Raw genomic sequence first — 17156 nt, 5'->3', positions numbered from 1 at the left:
GTGATTTTTATAACACTAATATCCGCGTACAATGGAACTCTACATTAATGATCACATTTTCATAATTTGCAAACGGACAACAACCAAGGATTAATTTAATTGATAATGACAGAAGTTCATTTTTCTTATTAATCAAGATTTCATTTTTTTAAGGAGTATCCCAAAAACAAAATCCTAAATTTAATCCTAAATGTAGTGGATCGATGCTAGACATGATAAATAAGAGTGATTTTGTAATTTTTTATTTTGATCATGATAAATCTTACGTGATTAAATAGTGACCTACTTAATTTATTAAAACTTAACGTATCATCACTAGATTTCTATTTTACTAAAATATAAGCTCAGTTTTCCCTAGATATAATGAGATAACAAAATCTTGTTTATACAATTTTTTTTTTTTGGGGATATTTTGACAGAGGAGGTTATTCATATTTTGGACAAAAACTAATAGTAATTCATAGCAAATTTAAAGAAGTTTGAAAATATTCATTAGAGATCAGTTCATGCATGTGAGCAGCATCTATCATGGCTGTGGTTTTAAAGTGAACATTGTATTTATTAAGTAGTTTTGTTTGATCAGAATGACAGTGTCTTGGTTCTCAATCGATTTTAAATATTGTCCATCCAAAGAATTTTTTGTCGCTAATTGACTACCAAACTTGTTTGTCTTTTTCCTTTTGAGTATTTGTTAATTTGCTTTACTACATGTTTTTAATATGTCATTAGAGAGTTCTTGCAATTAGGGAAGGTTGGTTTATTGATTATTAATAATCTTAATTATAAGAGAGTATCATTAAAAAGTTTGTCCAACTTAAATTCATGATTTAACTCAATTGGTTTATGAGTTAATCTTAAAAATAATTTTCAACAAATTTAAAATTTAAATTTTAATACCCATAATTTTTTTTCTATCATTAAGTTACACTTTTTTTTTTACATTAAGTTGCAACCTATTCTCTTACCTTTAGGCTGTTATTTTTTACTTTAGTTTCTGTTATTATTAGGAAATTTAAGGTCTTAACGTTGTTCTGTGGAAAAAAAAAATCTAGAAGTTGTTCACTAAACCCCAGTTTTCCTTGGACATTTTTATTTTTTTGCATACATTGTTTATTTCTTAATTTCCTCCTACCAAACGTAGCCTCACTCAAAAATTGTTCACATTTGTTATGCACCCATTTTCGATTAATGTCTTGTCGGGTTTAGAATGATAATATCTCCAGATAGAAATTTTTTTAAAAGAAAAAATTACACATTTTTCTATATATATATATATATATAGGTTCGTTTAGTGCAAAAATGATCTTATTTACACATTTGTTTATTCTTGTAAGAATAATTTTCTTGGGGCTTATTCCATACCAAACTTGTTTGGCTTATTCCATACCAAACATGTTTGTCTTTTTGTGAATTTATTAATTCTTGTAAGAATCTTAATTTTCTTGGGGCTTATTCCATACCAAACTTGTTTGGCTTATTCCATACCAAACATGTTTGTCTTTTTGTGAATTTATTGATTTACCTTACCTATTTTTTTTTTCAAAATTGTTATGTTTCCGTACCAAACATGTTTCTCTTTTTTGTGAATTTATTAATTATTTATTAATTTGCCTTACTGCATTGCTATAGATGAGATCTGTTTTTGTGTTTTATGGGTTAGATCGGTTGAAGTCTATACGCGACTTGACTGAGGACATGTTTGGAGGTTTTTATATTTTTTGTGCATGACACGAATTATATTTATCGAGATAAGTAACGTATTAGTCATATTTTTAAAAGAATATGTGGTATGATATAATAAATATGAAAATTTAATAATTTAATAATTTATATTATATAAAATATTAATAATTTATGTATTTATATAATATTTTATATAAAAATTATATTATAATTTATATTAATATAAAAATATAAAATATAAATTTTATATTTTATTAAATTTAATTATAATTTTTATTAAAATTTTAAATTATATTATTTTTATAATTTATATATATATTATTTTTATATCGTATTTTCTATTAGAAGAAGCCAACAGTATTACTTTTCTTCTTGGTTTCTTGGTTTCTTGGGGATGCTTTGGGCTTTTGACTTATTGGGCCCAACAACCTCCAGTTAAAGATTATTACTACTATTTTTAGGTTATAAGTATGGAGGACGAAGCCAGAGCAATGGTTATACTAAATCCATGCAAAGCAAATATTGGATAGCAATGGCACCTCCCGAGAGAGTCAAAGAGCTCGTGGCATAAACCATCCAAAACGCAATATCCCTAAGTTAGACACTTCAACTTTATGTATCTACTGCTGAAAAAGGAAGCAACTCAAACACAATGCACAACAGAATTCAACCTAAAACTGCCGTGAAATTAGAGGAAAAACAATTAAATAGGATAATTATGAAATGTACCTTTTCCTGCTGCTCTTGAACAATCTTTGCCGACGACTTGGCATATATATATATATATATTTATATATAACTTGCTCAGTTTCTCAATATTCATCTATAAATATATAAAAATATATTTACACTTTTAACGATTTAGTAATGTCATATGATATTTGACAGCTAATTAGATATTTTCATATTAATACGCTTTTAAAGATTAATGATTAGATAAAAAATAATTATTTCAATTTTAGTAATTAAATTAAAAATTTTAATAATTAAATAATTATTTTTAAAATATGATTATAATTGAATGATAAATTATGTATTTTAACCTAAAGTTAAATACTCAAAATTAGGATATTTTATTTTCTGAACTTATTTTTTGAAAACAAGAAAAGAAGAAAAATAGCCTAATTGGAGAAAATAATGATAAAAAAGGCTTTGTAAGTCCACATTTTAATGAGAATAATAAAGATATTTTCTTTTCTTTTTTAAATTTTAAATTTAAATAGGGCAAATTAAAGGAAACTCATTTTTTTTATAATGAAGTCTAAACTTAATAATTGTAAAAGAGATTGTAGATATTAGAATTAAAATTTTAAATTTATTGAATGTTATTTTTTAAGTAGATCTATTAATTTTAAAGATAATGCAAAAATTATATAAAAAATTATAAAAAAACAAGATTTAAAATTTTTTCAAAAACCCTATATGAATTTGACGAAATAAAAATGTGTTTCACATTTAACATTTTGATAAGAATTTGACAATACAATTCTTGTGTTTTAAATTAATTTGATACGAAACAAATACGATATTGATATACAAATTATCCGCCGTACTCTTAATAATAAAGATTGTATAAATCATTAAAGGAAGCGCTATAACTAAAATATGAACTTTTATGTATAAATCATCCAATGCTACATATCTTAAATAAAACATAAACATTTCCATAATAATAAAAAGGTTCCAAATTTGATTTCCAATTAATGATTTTTAACTACTCCACATTATAAAGACACAGAGGAGAAGAATAACTGGAGTTAAGCTCGTAGCAGATGTAGCTCGATCCCCCGCACCAGAGGTTATTCACCCTGTAAGCCTCTTTGTACCACACTTTTTACTTTCACCTGCACAAAATAAAAAGAGTTAATTATAATTTTGATGCCTAAATTTTGAAAAAAAATGTACAAATTGATATCAACAAATAAAATGTACAACTTGTATTTTAAACTTTCAAATAATGTAAATTTTATACACTCTAAAACTTTAGATTATGTATTATATTAATTCAAACTCTAATCCTATTTATCATTTCAGCTTATACATGTGTTGTTTGATAAATGTTATCAAGTAATGAGTTCACCACATATACTATAAACATCTTTTTTTTTTTCAGTAAAAATTAAAAATATGTATATATTTTTTACCTAAATCATAAGAAATACCTAATATTGATCACTCATTTTTTGTCATATAACAAAGTTTTTACAAAATATTTAACATTTTTATTTGATATATAATAATCGGTATACAATAAAATTATACTGATTAAATACTACGTAAACAAGTTAATATTATTAAAATTTGGATTAAAATAATACATTATTTAAAAATTCATGATACAAATTATAAGTTTTTTCAAGTACCAATTTGTTCATTTACCCAAAGCTCAAATATCAAAAGTATAATTAATTCAAATGAGAAATATGGTGAAGCAATCTCAAATGTGGCTAATGACAACCATTTTAGTAAGAAAATACGTAGTTCCATTTTCTTTTGGCATATTTTGTATAAACTAAAATGCAATTTCTCTGCCATAAAACAGCCCTGCTAGTCAACAACATAAATATTATCTCCATCAGATACTCTATTTTCACCACACCATTAAACCCGACAACTACGATTCATGCACCCTCGGCTCATACATTCAAAGGAATACAAACATAATGGAGAAACTTGAAACTGGCACTTCTCAGGAAAAGGTCTTTTTATGACTAGATTAAGGTACCATTGCCAATCCAGATATCCTTAAACAAGTTTAGGGACATTACTTTTATTCCATGACATAACTATTGAAACCATATTCTACTTTTATTCCATGACATAACTATTGAAACCATATTCTAAATTCAACATATCAACAAAAGCTACCAAGGGAAAATGAAATTTCAAAATATAAAGCCAACTATCAAGTTTACCTGCAATAAACTATCTTTGGCTAGGAGGTTGGCAAACCCTGAAAAGGACAAAAAAAAGTTAAATTTACTGCTAAAAATCATACTATTTTAGAGCCCTCCAAATGAAATTTTACATGGCAAGAATTATTGACACAACTATCCTCAAGAATAACCAAAATGATTAAACACCAAGGAATGAGCTCAAGAACTTCAGTTCCAAACTATGATATATTGTTGTTTTTCTGTGCTTGTTAAATCTATTGACCTACAGATGGTATTTAAGTATTGAAGATTTAGAAACTGGGATTATAGACAGCACATAAGCTTTCATTCCAATGTTTATAAATAACCATGAAGAAAACATTTGAAGAGAAAAAAATGAAGTAGACAACATCAAGTTCTTCTGTCACCACATTTTTAGGCTACATGCTATCACTGAACACAAGAAGCTTGAACCTGGAAGGGGTTCTTCAACAATCAAAACATTCTTAATGTATCAACCTCTATTTCAGTTGCGAAAACAAATTCATTATCAAGAATAACAGACATTCTTCCAAGCACTTCAACATCACTCACATTAATAAATTGCAACAGTATAGTACAAGGACGAAGCAAGCAACTAAATGACATATATATGTTCCTCTCTTTTACCATGTTAACTCAGATTAAAATCGCTACTGCTTCAATTTTAGGCTAATTTTTTTTCCTAAAGCATCTTTGTCCCTACTGCATCCAATAACTACAAGAAAACTGTGAGAGACTGCATTCTTTTAATATTTGAGACTTTTAAAGCAAATGATTTTATAAAATTATTTAAATTATTTTCTCAAAATGTCCATGAGGAGCAAACTCAAACCTGCACGTTTACTTGAGCTAAAAGCTTAAAACTTTCTCTTTTTTTTTTTTTTTTCCTTTCTTTTGTTCCTAAGCAACACAGGGCACACATACCCAGCTTTCCAAACAGAGCAAACAATAGTTGCACCAAGCTTAACATCAAAAAGTCATTGGTCATCTGAAAAAAGAAGAAAGTCACAAAAGATTAACTAAACTACTAAAATTTCACAGATAAGGGTAAACAACTAAGCAATTCTCTAGGCAGAAATCTTGCAAATTCACTAAACAACCAAAAACCGACAGTAAAAGCGAACTACCATGATAAAAGTAAAAACATATCTTAAAGTAAGACCATATTTCTGCAAATTTACAAACCAGGTTGTTTGTGTACCAGGTAAACACCCCGAAGAAGCCAAATCTTTGACACAAAATCCAAACAATAACAGCATTATTGGAGAAGCTCACAAGAGAACATAGTCAATATAAACTGCATAAGTATTTACCAAGAGAAAAAAAATACCATGAAAGCTTAGCCCTTTTGTTCTATTTCCTTTGCCCTCTTAATTTTCAATATCTACCAGCCGGCTGACGTATTATATGTTCCTCATGCTCTGATCTTCCATTGATTGGAACCAAGCTCTCAACATAAGGAATAAGCTGCATTGTATTCTGATAAGCATGGATACCAAGATTCTTAAGCTCTCGGGTGGCAGGATCAAACAACACTAGTTCATGATTTGAGCCCTCAAGAAATAATTCACCATTTTTCCAAAACCCCAATGGCCTCTCAACTCCAGAAACAGATTCAATACTAAATTGTCTAGTCCATGATCCATTCATAACCCATAAATCAAACGACTTTTCAGTTCCCTCCCTTGGGTAAACAATAGCACCCAGCAATCCATTAAAGTCCAGAAGTTGCAAATAATATTGTGCTAAAGACCCACCAAACTTTGGCAAAGGTAAAGTTGCAAAGTTTTCATTAGCCATGTCAAATGAAAGAATACGGTAATCAGAATCCCCAGTTGCCTGCCAATAATAAAACCCGTTTATGTAATTATTAAACAAAGGAGAACCATAAGGATGTGCCTCAGGAACTGAAATTTCCTTCCAGGAATCATTTTTAAGTGAATACAACTCTACTTGGTGGTTCCAATCGGGTAGAAAGCCTTCCTCTTCATTCTCCTTAAAATAATTAGTAACAAATCTTACAACTTTGTAGTCATCAGTTTTAGAATCAAACCCAAATCCAAGGCAACCAAAACTAGTGGAATCTACGGAAGAAGGGCGTTGGACAGAGGATTGAGGAAGGATTTTAAACTCTCTGGTTGATGGGTTCCAAAGGGCAACCTTACCAGCGTCATGTAAACACAGCAATCCATTACAAGGACCAGAAACTACAGGAGCAAACCAACAATTCTGAAAAAAGGGTAAGTGAATGTTCTCTTTTACTAAAAAGTTTTGGCCTTTTTCAGTTGAAAGTGCAGAGAAATAATGGATGTCATCATGGGTGTTACCATGACAACGTTTGAGGAGGAGATTAAGGTTGTTGTTTTTGAGGTTGTTATGCTGATGTTTTGTACTGAAATGAGATGTTTGAAAAGAAGAACACCACCGCTTACAAACGCACCTGAAACGTGTGAGGGATCTAACAGGAAGCTTTGAGAGGATTTCCATCACCACCGTCTCTGGTAGCTCAATTCTGCATTTGCTCCACCCCTGCATTTTCCCTCTGTTATGTTTTTTATTTCCTCTGTTTCTGATTAATGATCTTATTTATATTCGCTAGGTGAGGTAAGGCATACTGCATTGAATTATAATTTTAGATTGAATAAAAAGACAAAACTGACAAAACTACAAAAGTGATTACTCAGGGATTAAGCATTCTTCATTCTTATTCTATTTTTTTATTTAAGTTGGTTGATATCGTGATGATTTAACGAATAGGAAAATTCTTGTACATGTAATTTTTTAAATAAATAAAAAATATTAAAATATTTGAAATGAAATACCCAGAGTTGCGGTAAGAACTTAGCTTCGACCACAGATAAATAAACAAAACTGAAACTTTAGAACTGAACAAATACAGTAGACTGCCATAAAAAATTAAATATAATAATTAACAAAAAAAAAAAAAGAAATAAATTTAGAGTTGAGAGTAGAGAGCGATTTACCTGCAAGAATAACGAGGTATCAACGTAAGATTGTGTTAATCCTTTGGCTGAATTTTATCAACAAAAAATGAAACTGACATATTGAAGAGAACATTTGGGTTTGGGAAAAAGAAAGGTGATCTTCAAGGGAAGATTTTGTCACAGTATAATTTTTTTATTGAATCTTATTAAAATATTTTTATTAAATATTTTTAATAAAAAATTTGGTACTGTTCTTTTAACTAATTTCATCAAATTGTTGCCCGTCGTAATCTCATTAGGCGTGACTAGATGGGAATTCTATAGTAATCATCTTATTTGGGTATCAAATTAATATTTTAAAAATTAACAAAATTTTGATCAAAATATTAATTTATTTGGTCTAATTTGTTTTCTATTTTATATAAGTTACAGTCTGAAAAATAAAATTTTTTGTTTATCAATTCAAGATAGCTGCCAGCTCAAGGCCGCTTATGCACAAAAAATTCTTTTCTGATTTCTTTTGTCATCTTTGTCGGTGAGATTTGTGGTCACCGAGACGTGTAGGGAAAAAAACTCCTATTTGATAAGATATATCCATTTAATAAGAAGAAGAGCCTCTTCTTTTGGGTTAGTTCAACGTCATTAATGCAGCTACGATTGACAATTGACTTTTGGGTAAAATACATAAATAGACATTTAATTTTAAGAATAAATATTAATTTTTAAATTTAATATATTAAGTTTGAGTAAGTATTTTTTTATAATTTAATTTCACATAATAAAAATATCAAATTATTATTTATATTTTTTATAAAATTTAAAAATTTATTTATTAATGATCAAATTATAAATTTATAAGGATTAGCGATCAAAATAAAAATTTTTAAAAATCTAAGTAGTTGAAATTTATTTATTTTTCAAATATTATAATATCATATTGTCAAGATGAATTGTCTGTGACACCTAATAGTTAACAGGATAATTATATCATTGCACACTAATAGTTAAATAATAAAAAATTATTTACTTAAATTTAAATGATTAAATTAAAAAAATTAATACTTAAATAACTATTTAAATAAATTATAAAGTTAAGTGATTATTTATCTATTTTATCTTTGAATTTTTTTTTTTTTTGTGAAATATAGGAAAATTGAATTTACACATTGAGATTCTATGTTTAACTTCTTCAAGTGAGAAACAGAATATGTAACTTTTCTTTTTAATTTCTTATTTTTCTTTTCTCATCATTTTACATTTATTTTATCAATATTCTTTGTTTGTTTGCTGGGAAAGAGAGCTTCTAAACTTTACATAAATTAAGTATATAAATCATTTAAATTAAATCTTAAATTCATATTACACACAACTAATATATTTTATGGGTAAAAAAACACATTTTCCACGTTGACATTAATTTTCTTTCTTCCTACCAAGCATCATTTGACTTTGATGAAACATAGCAAATTCCCAAGCTTTCTAACAAGAAACTTGTCATATATGCAAACTATTCTCAATATTGTTGATAATATTCAAGTTGAGAATAATGATCTCATGATAGAAATATCTTGAATTAGACGTTTTTTCTCTCATGGATTCATTTTTACTTAAAAGAAATTTTATTTAAATGCATTATTTTTTCATAAGAATTCACCATATTATAAAATGGATAGTAGGTCTTAAAATTTATATTTTAAATTTGTAGAATATCATATAATTACATGAATCAATTGAATTATAAATTTTATATTCGCATTAATTTTATTAAATTCAAAAACAAACAATTCATTGATTACGTATTTATTTTAAATATCTGTTTAAACAGTTTGACAGTGATTAACATTTCTTAAAAATACGGGTAGATAAGTGAAAACCTTAAATTTTGAGGGTGGTGCAAGCGGAAGTGTTACAACCATTATTTTTGGACATTATTCAAAGATTTTATGAGGAGAGGAGCACTAGCTAATGAAAGTTATGTTATCATTCCGGTTTTTACAATCGCCTGATCCAATTTTTGGACAGTTTTGGACCGTCTGGGGGGGCGTTGCCCTTATGTAGCATAAACGAATCTCCTTCAGTTGGACTTTGTTATTCACTTTGTTGCAATTAATCTCTGGAAAGGCTCCTACTGCTGATTGAACTGTAGCTGCAACTTTTTGTACCGTATAATTTGATCCACGTGTAAGTCCCACAACTGGATCCAAACAATAATTAAAGAGTATCAGAGAAAATATGTTAGGAAGTGGAAGTAACATGAGTTCCCGGCTATTTGGTTCATAAAAGTGTAAGGTTTAATTAAGTATATAGTAGAAATAGTCACCTGGATTTAAGCCTTTCCTGAGCTGTAATGCACAGTTGAAGTAGTCACGAGGTTGGTCAGGGTAATCAGAACACATTCCATGCTTTTTCCATTCATGTTCCCAAAAATCCAAGTTTACGCTCAAGTTCTGAGGGTCCTTTAAGTTTGGCCATAGTGATACCAAGTCGTTTAGAATTGGATTCAGCTCATTCTTTTATACAACGAAGAAAAAAAAAAAAAAAGGGCAGAAAAATTTGTTAGATAACTGACAAATTAATATAATTTCAGATAAGGGAAAGTAAAAATTCTAAAATATTGATAATATGATCATGTGCGTACTAGGAGATTACTGGCAGGAGTAGGTGTGACATTGGTACAACGATTTGTAATTGGATTGTAAGGGGGCACTTGATTGTCATTGCTATATTGTGGCCATATACCATGGATGGTGAATTCGCGAGGGATAGGTGGTTTGCAAGTCATCTGGCCAGAGTTACATGCAGCAGGTGGCCATTGCAGACTGAGTTTGTGGAAGGTGAACGGCCCTGGCGGTGCTTTCGGAGCTGTTGTGGTAGCAAATTGTTGCTGGAGCCTGAGGGTGTTCAAGGTAAGTGGCTGTAGATTTAATCCAAACCAGGCTGAGACACAAGCGACCATAGCAGCAGCCGCTCATAAATACGACGGCATTGTTACAAGCAGTACCAATTTTGCTTTCTACTAACACTCAACAACTCTATATGGTTGTCTATTGCATTATTCAAGAGGGCGATTTTGATAACACTAATATCCGTGTACAATGGAACTCTACATGGTAGTGAGATTTCATTTTACTTAGACAATTACATTAATTATCACATTTTCATAATTTGCATATGGACAACCCCCAAGGATTAATTTAATTGATAATGATAGAAGTTCATTTTTCTTATTAATCAAGATATGATCTTTTTAAGGAGTATCCCGAAAACAAAATCTTAAATTTAATCCTAAATGTAGTAGATCGATGTTAGACATGATAAATAAAAGTGATTTTATAACTTTTTATTTTGACCATGATAAATCTCATATGATTAAATAGTTTACCTACTTAATTTATTAAAACTTAATGTATCATGACTAGATTTCTATTTTAGTAAACTATAAGCTCATTTTCCCTAGATATAATGAGATAAACAAAATCTTTTTCATACAATTTTTTTTTTTTTTGGATTTTTTTGAAAGAGGAGGTTAATCATATTTTGGACAACAACGAATAGTAATTCATAGCAAATTTAGAGAAGTTTGAAAAAATTCATTAGAGATCAGTTCATGCATGCGAGCAGCATCTATCATGGCTGTGATTTTTATGTGAACATGGTATTTATTAAGTAGTTTTGTTTGATCAGAATGACAGTGTCTTGGTTCTCAATCGATTTTAAATATCGTCCATCCAAAGAATTTTTTGTCGCTTATTGACTACCAAACTTGTTTGTCTTTTTTCTTTTTGAGCATTTGTTAATTTAACTTTCTACATGTTTTTAATATGTCATTAGAGAGTTGTTGCAATTAGGGAAGGTTGTTTTATTGATTATTATGAATCCTAGTTATAAGAGAGTATCATTAAAAAGTTTGTTCAACTTGAATTTAAAATTTAATTCAATTAGTTTATGCAATCAATCTTAAAATAACATTTAACATATTTAAAATTTAAAATTTAAAATTTAATATTTACAATTTTTTCTGTCATTAAGTTACAAATTTTTTTCCATTAAATTGCAACCTATTCTCCTATTTTTAGGCTGTCATTTTTTTTCTTTAGTTTCTGTTATTATTAGGAAAGTTAAGGTCTTAAGGTTGTTCACTTTATTCCTCAATTTTCCTTGGCCATTTTTTTTTGCATATATTGTTTATTTCTTAATTTCCTCCTATCAAACGTAACCTCACACAAAAATTGTTCACATTTGTTACGCACCCATTTTCGATTAATGGTAGTTGTCGGATTTAGAATAATAATGTCTCGAGATAGAAATTTTCTTAAAGAAAAAAATTACACATTTTTCTATATATATAGGTTTGTTTATTGCAAAAATGATCTCAGATACAGATTTGTTTATTCTTGTAAGAATAATTTTCTTGGGGCTTATTCCATACCAAACATGTTTGTCTTCTTGCGAATTTAGTAATTTACCCTACCTATCTTTTTTCAAAATCGTCGTGTCTCCATAACAAACATGGCTGTCCTTTTTGTAAATTTGTTAATTTGCCTTACTGCATGGCTACAGATGAGATCTGTTCATGTGTTTTTGGGGATTCATGCGTTGAAGTCTATACGCAACTTGATTGAGGGCATGTTCGAACTATAAAAGAAGTCAAAGGAACATGGAATTAAAATTTTGAGACACTTTTCTATTTTCAAGTAAGTATTTGAACAAAGAAGAAAGTAAACAAAGCCTGAAATTATCTTGAAATGTTGGGAATGGAGATGCCCTTACCTTCCAACCCCGTATTTGGAGTTTTTTTTATATATTTTATGCATGACACGAACCCAATTAATGTATATTTATCGAGTTAAGACAAGTAACGTGTAAGTCAAATCTTTAAAAGAACATGTAATATGATATAATATAGGTAGATTTAATAATTTAATAGTTTATATTATATAAAATATAATAATTTAATTACAGTTAGTTGCAGGTGACGTTTAGGAAGCTAACTGTTTGACTTTCCTCTGCAGGTTTCTTGGGCTCAACCTTGATGTTTTGGGCCTTTTGACTTTTGGGTCCAACAAGATCATTAGTTAAAAATTATTACTAAGAGTTTTAAGTTATACGTATGGAGGACAAAGCTAGGACAACGGTTCTTGCTAAATCTATGCAAAGCAAATTTTGGAGAGCAATGGCACCTCCCGAGAGATTTAAAGAGCTCGTGGCAAAAACCATCCAAAATGCAATATCCCTAAATTAGTCCCTTCAACTTTATGTATCTACTGCTGAGAAGGAAGCTACTCAAACACAATGCACAACAAAATTCAACTTAAAACTGCTGGGAAATTAGAGGAAAAAAAATTAAATAGGATAATTATGAAATGTACCTTTTCCTTCTGCTCTTCGACAATCTTTGCCGACGTCTTGGTATTTATATATATAATAACTTGCTTACTTCCTCAAGATCCGCTTATAAATACATAAAAATACATTTATTCTTTTAATGATTTAGTGATTTCACATGACAATTGGTAATTGATTAAGTATTATCATGTTAGTATATTTTTAGAGATTAATGATTAAATGAAAAAATTAATTATTTAAATTTTAGTAACTAAATAAAAAATTTTAATAATTAAATAATTATTTTAAAAATACGATCATAATAAATTATGTACTTTACCCGAAAGTTAAATATTCAAAATTAGGATATTTTATTTTCTGAACTTATTTTTTGAATACAAGAAAATAAGACAAATAGACTAATAGGTTATTCACCCCGTAAGCCTCTTTGTACTACACTTTTAACTTTGACTTGAAAAAAAAAAAAAGACTTAATCACAATTTTTATATCTGAATTTGATAAAAAAATGTACCAAATCATACCCAAGATATAAAATGTACAATTTATATTTTGAATTTTCAAATAATATAAAATTTATAAACTCCGAAATTTTAAATTATATACTATATTAACCTAAACTTTATTCTTATTTATCATATTGATTTATACATGCATCGTTTGACAAATATTATCAAATTATGTATTCATCACATATTATCAAAATTTTTTTAATATAAATTAAATATATGTATATATTTTTTTATCTAAACCATAAAAAAATATAATGAGATCAATTATTTTTTGTCACGTGACATTAACATATAGGTTTTTACAGAATATTTAACACTTTTGTTTAATATATAACATGCATATAACAAAATTATATTAATTAAATACCATATAAGTTAACAATATTAAAATTTAGATTAAAATGAGATTTTATTTGAAAGTTCATGATGTAAAATATATATTTTATTTCCTTAGATACCAATTTGTACATTTTCCTAAAGTTCAAGTATAAAAAATATAATCAATTCAATGAGAATTATGGTGAAGCAGTCTCAAATGTGGCTAATGACAACCATTTAGGTAAGAAAATACGTAGGTCCATTTTCTTTTGGCATATTTTGTATAAACTAAGATGCAATTTCTCTGCCATTAAAAACAGCCCTGCTAGTCAACAACATAAACATTATCTCCATCAGACACTCTATTTTCGCCACAGTGTTAAACCTGGCAACTATGATTCATACACCCTCGGTTCATACATTCAAAGAAATACAAGCATAATGGAGAAACTTGAAACTGGCACTTCTCAGGAAAAGGTCTTTTTACGGCTAGATTAAGGTCCCGTTGCCAAATCAGATGTCCTTGAACAAGTTTAAGGACATTACTTTTATTCCATGACATAACTATTGAAACCAAGATTATCACCAAGATGTTTCCAAACAAAACATATTCTAAATTCAACATATCAACAAAATCTACCAAGGAAAAATGAAATTTCAAATATAAAGCCAAATATCAAGTTTACCTTTATGCCAATCTTCAATAAACTATCCTTGGATAAGAGGTTGGCAAACCCTGAAAAGGACAAAAAAAGTTAAATTCACTGCTAAAAATCATACTATTTTAGAGCCCTAAGAACGAAATTTTACATGGCAAGAATTATTGACACAGCTATCCTCAAGAATAACCAAAATGATTAAACACCAAGGAACAAGCGCAAGAACTTCAGTTCCAAACTATGATATATTTTTGTTTTTCTGTGCTTGTTAAATCTATTGACCTACGGATGGTATTTAAGTATTGAAGATTTGGAAACTGGGATTATAGAGAGCACATAAGCTTACATTCCGATATTTATAAGTAACCATGAAGAAAACATTTGAAGAGAAAAAAATGAAGTAGACAACATCAAGTTCTTCTGTCACAACATTTTTAGGCTACATGCTATCAATGAACACAAGAAGCTTGAACCTGGAGAGGGTTCTTCGACAATCAAAACATTCTTAATGTATGAACCTCTGTTTCAGTGGTGAAAACAAATTCATTATCAACAATAACAGACAATGCTCCAAGTCCTTCAACATCGCTCACATTAAAAAATTGCAACAGTATAGTACAAGGATGAAGCAAGCAACTAAATGACATGTGAATGTTCCTCTCTTTTACCATGTTAAGTCAGATTAAAATTGCCACTGCTTCAATTTTTGGCTAATTTTTTTGCCTAAAGCATTTTTGTCCCTACTGCATCCAATAACTACAAGAAAACTAGTTTCTTTACAACTAAAAAATGATTTACTTCTTGAACTAATGCTAATTCATATGTATAACTGCTGTAAGATAATGCATTCTTTTAATATTTGAGACTTTTAAAGCAAAGAATTTTATAAAATTATTTAAATTATTTTCTTAAAATGTCCATGAGGAGCAAACTCAAACCTGCACGTTTACTTAACTTGAGCTAAAAGCTTAAAACTTTCTCTTTTTTTTTTTCCCTTTCTTGCGTTCCTAAGCAACACAGGGCACACTTACCCAACTTTGCAAACAGAGAAAACAATAGTTGCACCAAGCTTAACATCAAAACCTCATCGGTTATCTGGAACAAGAAGAAGAAAGTCACAAAGATTGACTAAACTACCAAATTCCACAGATAAGGGTAAACAAATAAGCAATTCTCTAGGCAGAAATCTTGCAAATTCACTAAAACAACCAAAAACAAACCGTAAAAGTAAACTACCACAATAAAAGTAAAAACATATCTTAAAGTAAGACCATATTTCAGTAAATTTACAAACCAGGTTGTTTCTGTACCAGGTAAACACCCCGAAGAAGCCAAATCTTGGACATAAAATCCAAACAATAACAGCATTATTGGAGAAGCTCACAAGGGAACATAGTCAATATCAACTGCATAAGTATTTACCAAGAGAAAAAAAAAATACCATTTTTTCTTAGCCCTTTTGTTCTATTTCCCTTTCCCTCTTCCTTTTCAATATCTACCAGCCGGCTGACGTATTATATGTTTCTCATGCTCTGATGTTCCATTGATTGGAACCAAGCTCTCAACATAAGGAATAAGCTGCATTGTATTCTGATAAGCATGGATACCAAGATTCTTAAGCTCTCGGGTGGCAGGATCAAACAACACTAGTTCATGATTTGAGCCCCCAAGAAACAATTCACCATTTTTCCAAAACCCCAATGGCCTCTCAACTCCAGAAACAGATTCAATACTAAATTGTCTAGTCCATGATCCATTCATAACCCATAAATCAAACGACATTTCAGTTCCCTCCCTTAGGTAAACAATAGCACCAAGCAATCCATTAAAGTCCAGAAGTTGCAAATAATATTGTGCTAAAGACCCACCAAACTTTGGCAAAGGTAAAGTTGAAAAGTTTTCATTAGCCATGTCAAATGAAAGAATACGGTAATCAGAATCCCCAGTTGCCTGCCAATAATAAAACCCATTTATGTAATTATTAAACAAAGGAGAACCATAAGGATGTGCCTCAGGAACTGAAATTTCCTTCCAGGAATCACTTTTAAGTGAATACAACTCAACTTGGTGGTTCCAATCAGCTAGAAAGCCTTCCTCTTCATTCTCCTCAAAATAATTAGTAACAAATCTTACCACTTTATAGTCATCAGTTTTAGAATCAAACCCAAACCCAAGGCAACCAAAACTAGTGGAATCTACGGAAGGAGGGCGCTGCACAGAGGATTGAGGAAGGATTTTAAACTCTCTGGTTGATGGGTTCCAAAGGGCAACCTTACCAGCGTCATGTAAACACAGCAATCCATTAGAAGGACCAGAAACTACAGGAGCAAACCAACAATTCTGAAAAAAGGGTAAGTGGATGTTCTCTTTTACTAAAAAGTTTTGGCCTTTTTCAGTTGAAAGTGCAGAGAAATAATGGATGTCATCACGCGTGTTACCATGACAACGTTTGAGGAGGAGATTAAGGTTGTTGTTTTTGAGGTCGTTATGCTGATGTTTGGTAATGAAATGAGAGGTTTGAAAAGAAGAACACCACGGCTTACAAACGCACCTGAAACGTATGAGGGATTTAACTGGAAGCTTTGAGAGGATTTCCATCACCACCGTTAATGGTAGCTCAATTCTGCATGTAATTTTTTAATAAAATAAAAAAAATTTTTTAATGATATCGTGGAGATTTAACGAATAGGAAAAACTTATACATGTAATTTTTTAATAAAATAAAAAAAATAAAGTATTTAGAATGGAATACCCAGAGTTACAGTAAGAACTTAGCT

The 17156-nt window shown here is 29.4% G+C and overlaps 1 protein-coding gene and 1 pseudogene across 8 annotated transcripts; both read right to left on the bottom strand.

The window, feature by feature from the left end:
* Window positions 1-3278: 3278 nt before the first annotated feature.
* On the bottom strand, window positions 3279-7215 carry LOC111303821 (F-box/kelch-repeat protein At3g23880-like; annotated as a pseudogene). The gene is made up of 3 exons (XR_016327036.1): window positions 5932-7215; window positions 4599-4636; window positions 3279-3527 (listed from the first exon to the last, which is right to left on the bottom strand). The product of XR_016327036.1 is annotated as an F-box/kelch-repeat protein At3g23880-like (transcript).
* A 6718-nt stretch (window positions 7216-13933) lies between these two features.
* Window positions 13934-17002, bottom strand: LOC149515237 (F-box/kelch-repeat protein At3g06240-like). Of its 7 annotated transcripts, XR_016327040.1 has the most exons (4): window positions 15674-17002; window positions 15411-15474; window positions 14407-14456; window positions 13934-14242 (listed from the first exon to the last, which is right to left on the bottom strand). XR_016327040.1 is itself a non-coding variant. In XM_089742687.1 (2 exons), the coding sequence occupies exon 1, from the start codon at window positions 16975-16977 to the stop codon at window positions 15868-15870; it is 1110 nt and encodes a 369-aa protein (XP_089598813.1). In that variant the 5' UTR covers window positions 16978-17002; the 3' UTR covers window positions 13936-14456; window positions 15821-15867. The 7 variants fall into 7 exon arrangements, 1 of the variants encoding a protein (XP_089598813.1); XR_016327039.1 differs by having other exon boundaries at window positions 13934-14456; XR_016327038.1 differs by having other exon boundaries at window positions 13935-14456; window positions 15690-17002.
* Between the last annotated feature and the right edge of the window lie 154 nt (window positions 17003-17156).

This window comes from Durio zibethinus, chromosome 13, assembly GCF_047325235.1.
Source record: "Durio zibethinus cultivar Kanyao isolate XHJ-2024 chromosome 13, ASM4732523v1, whole genome shotgun sequence".
Taxonomy (NCBI): Eukaryota; Viridiplantae; Streptophyta; class Magnoliopsida; order Malvales; family Malvaceae; genus Durio; species Durio zibethinus.
The sequence above is the reverse complement of the archived record's forward strand: the minus strand, read 5'-3'. Positions and strand labels throughout refer to the sequence as shown.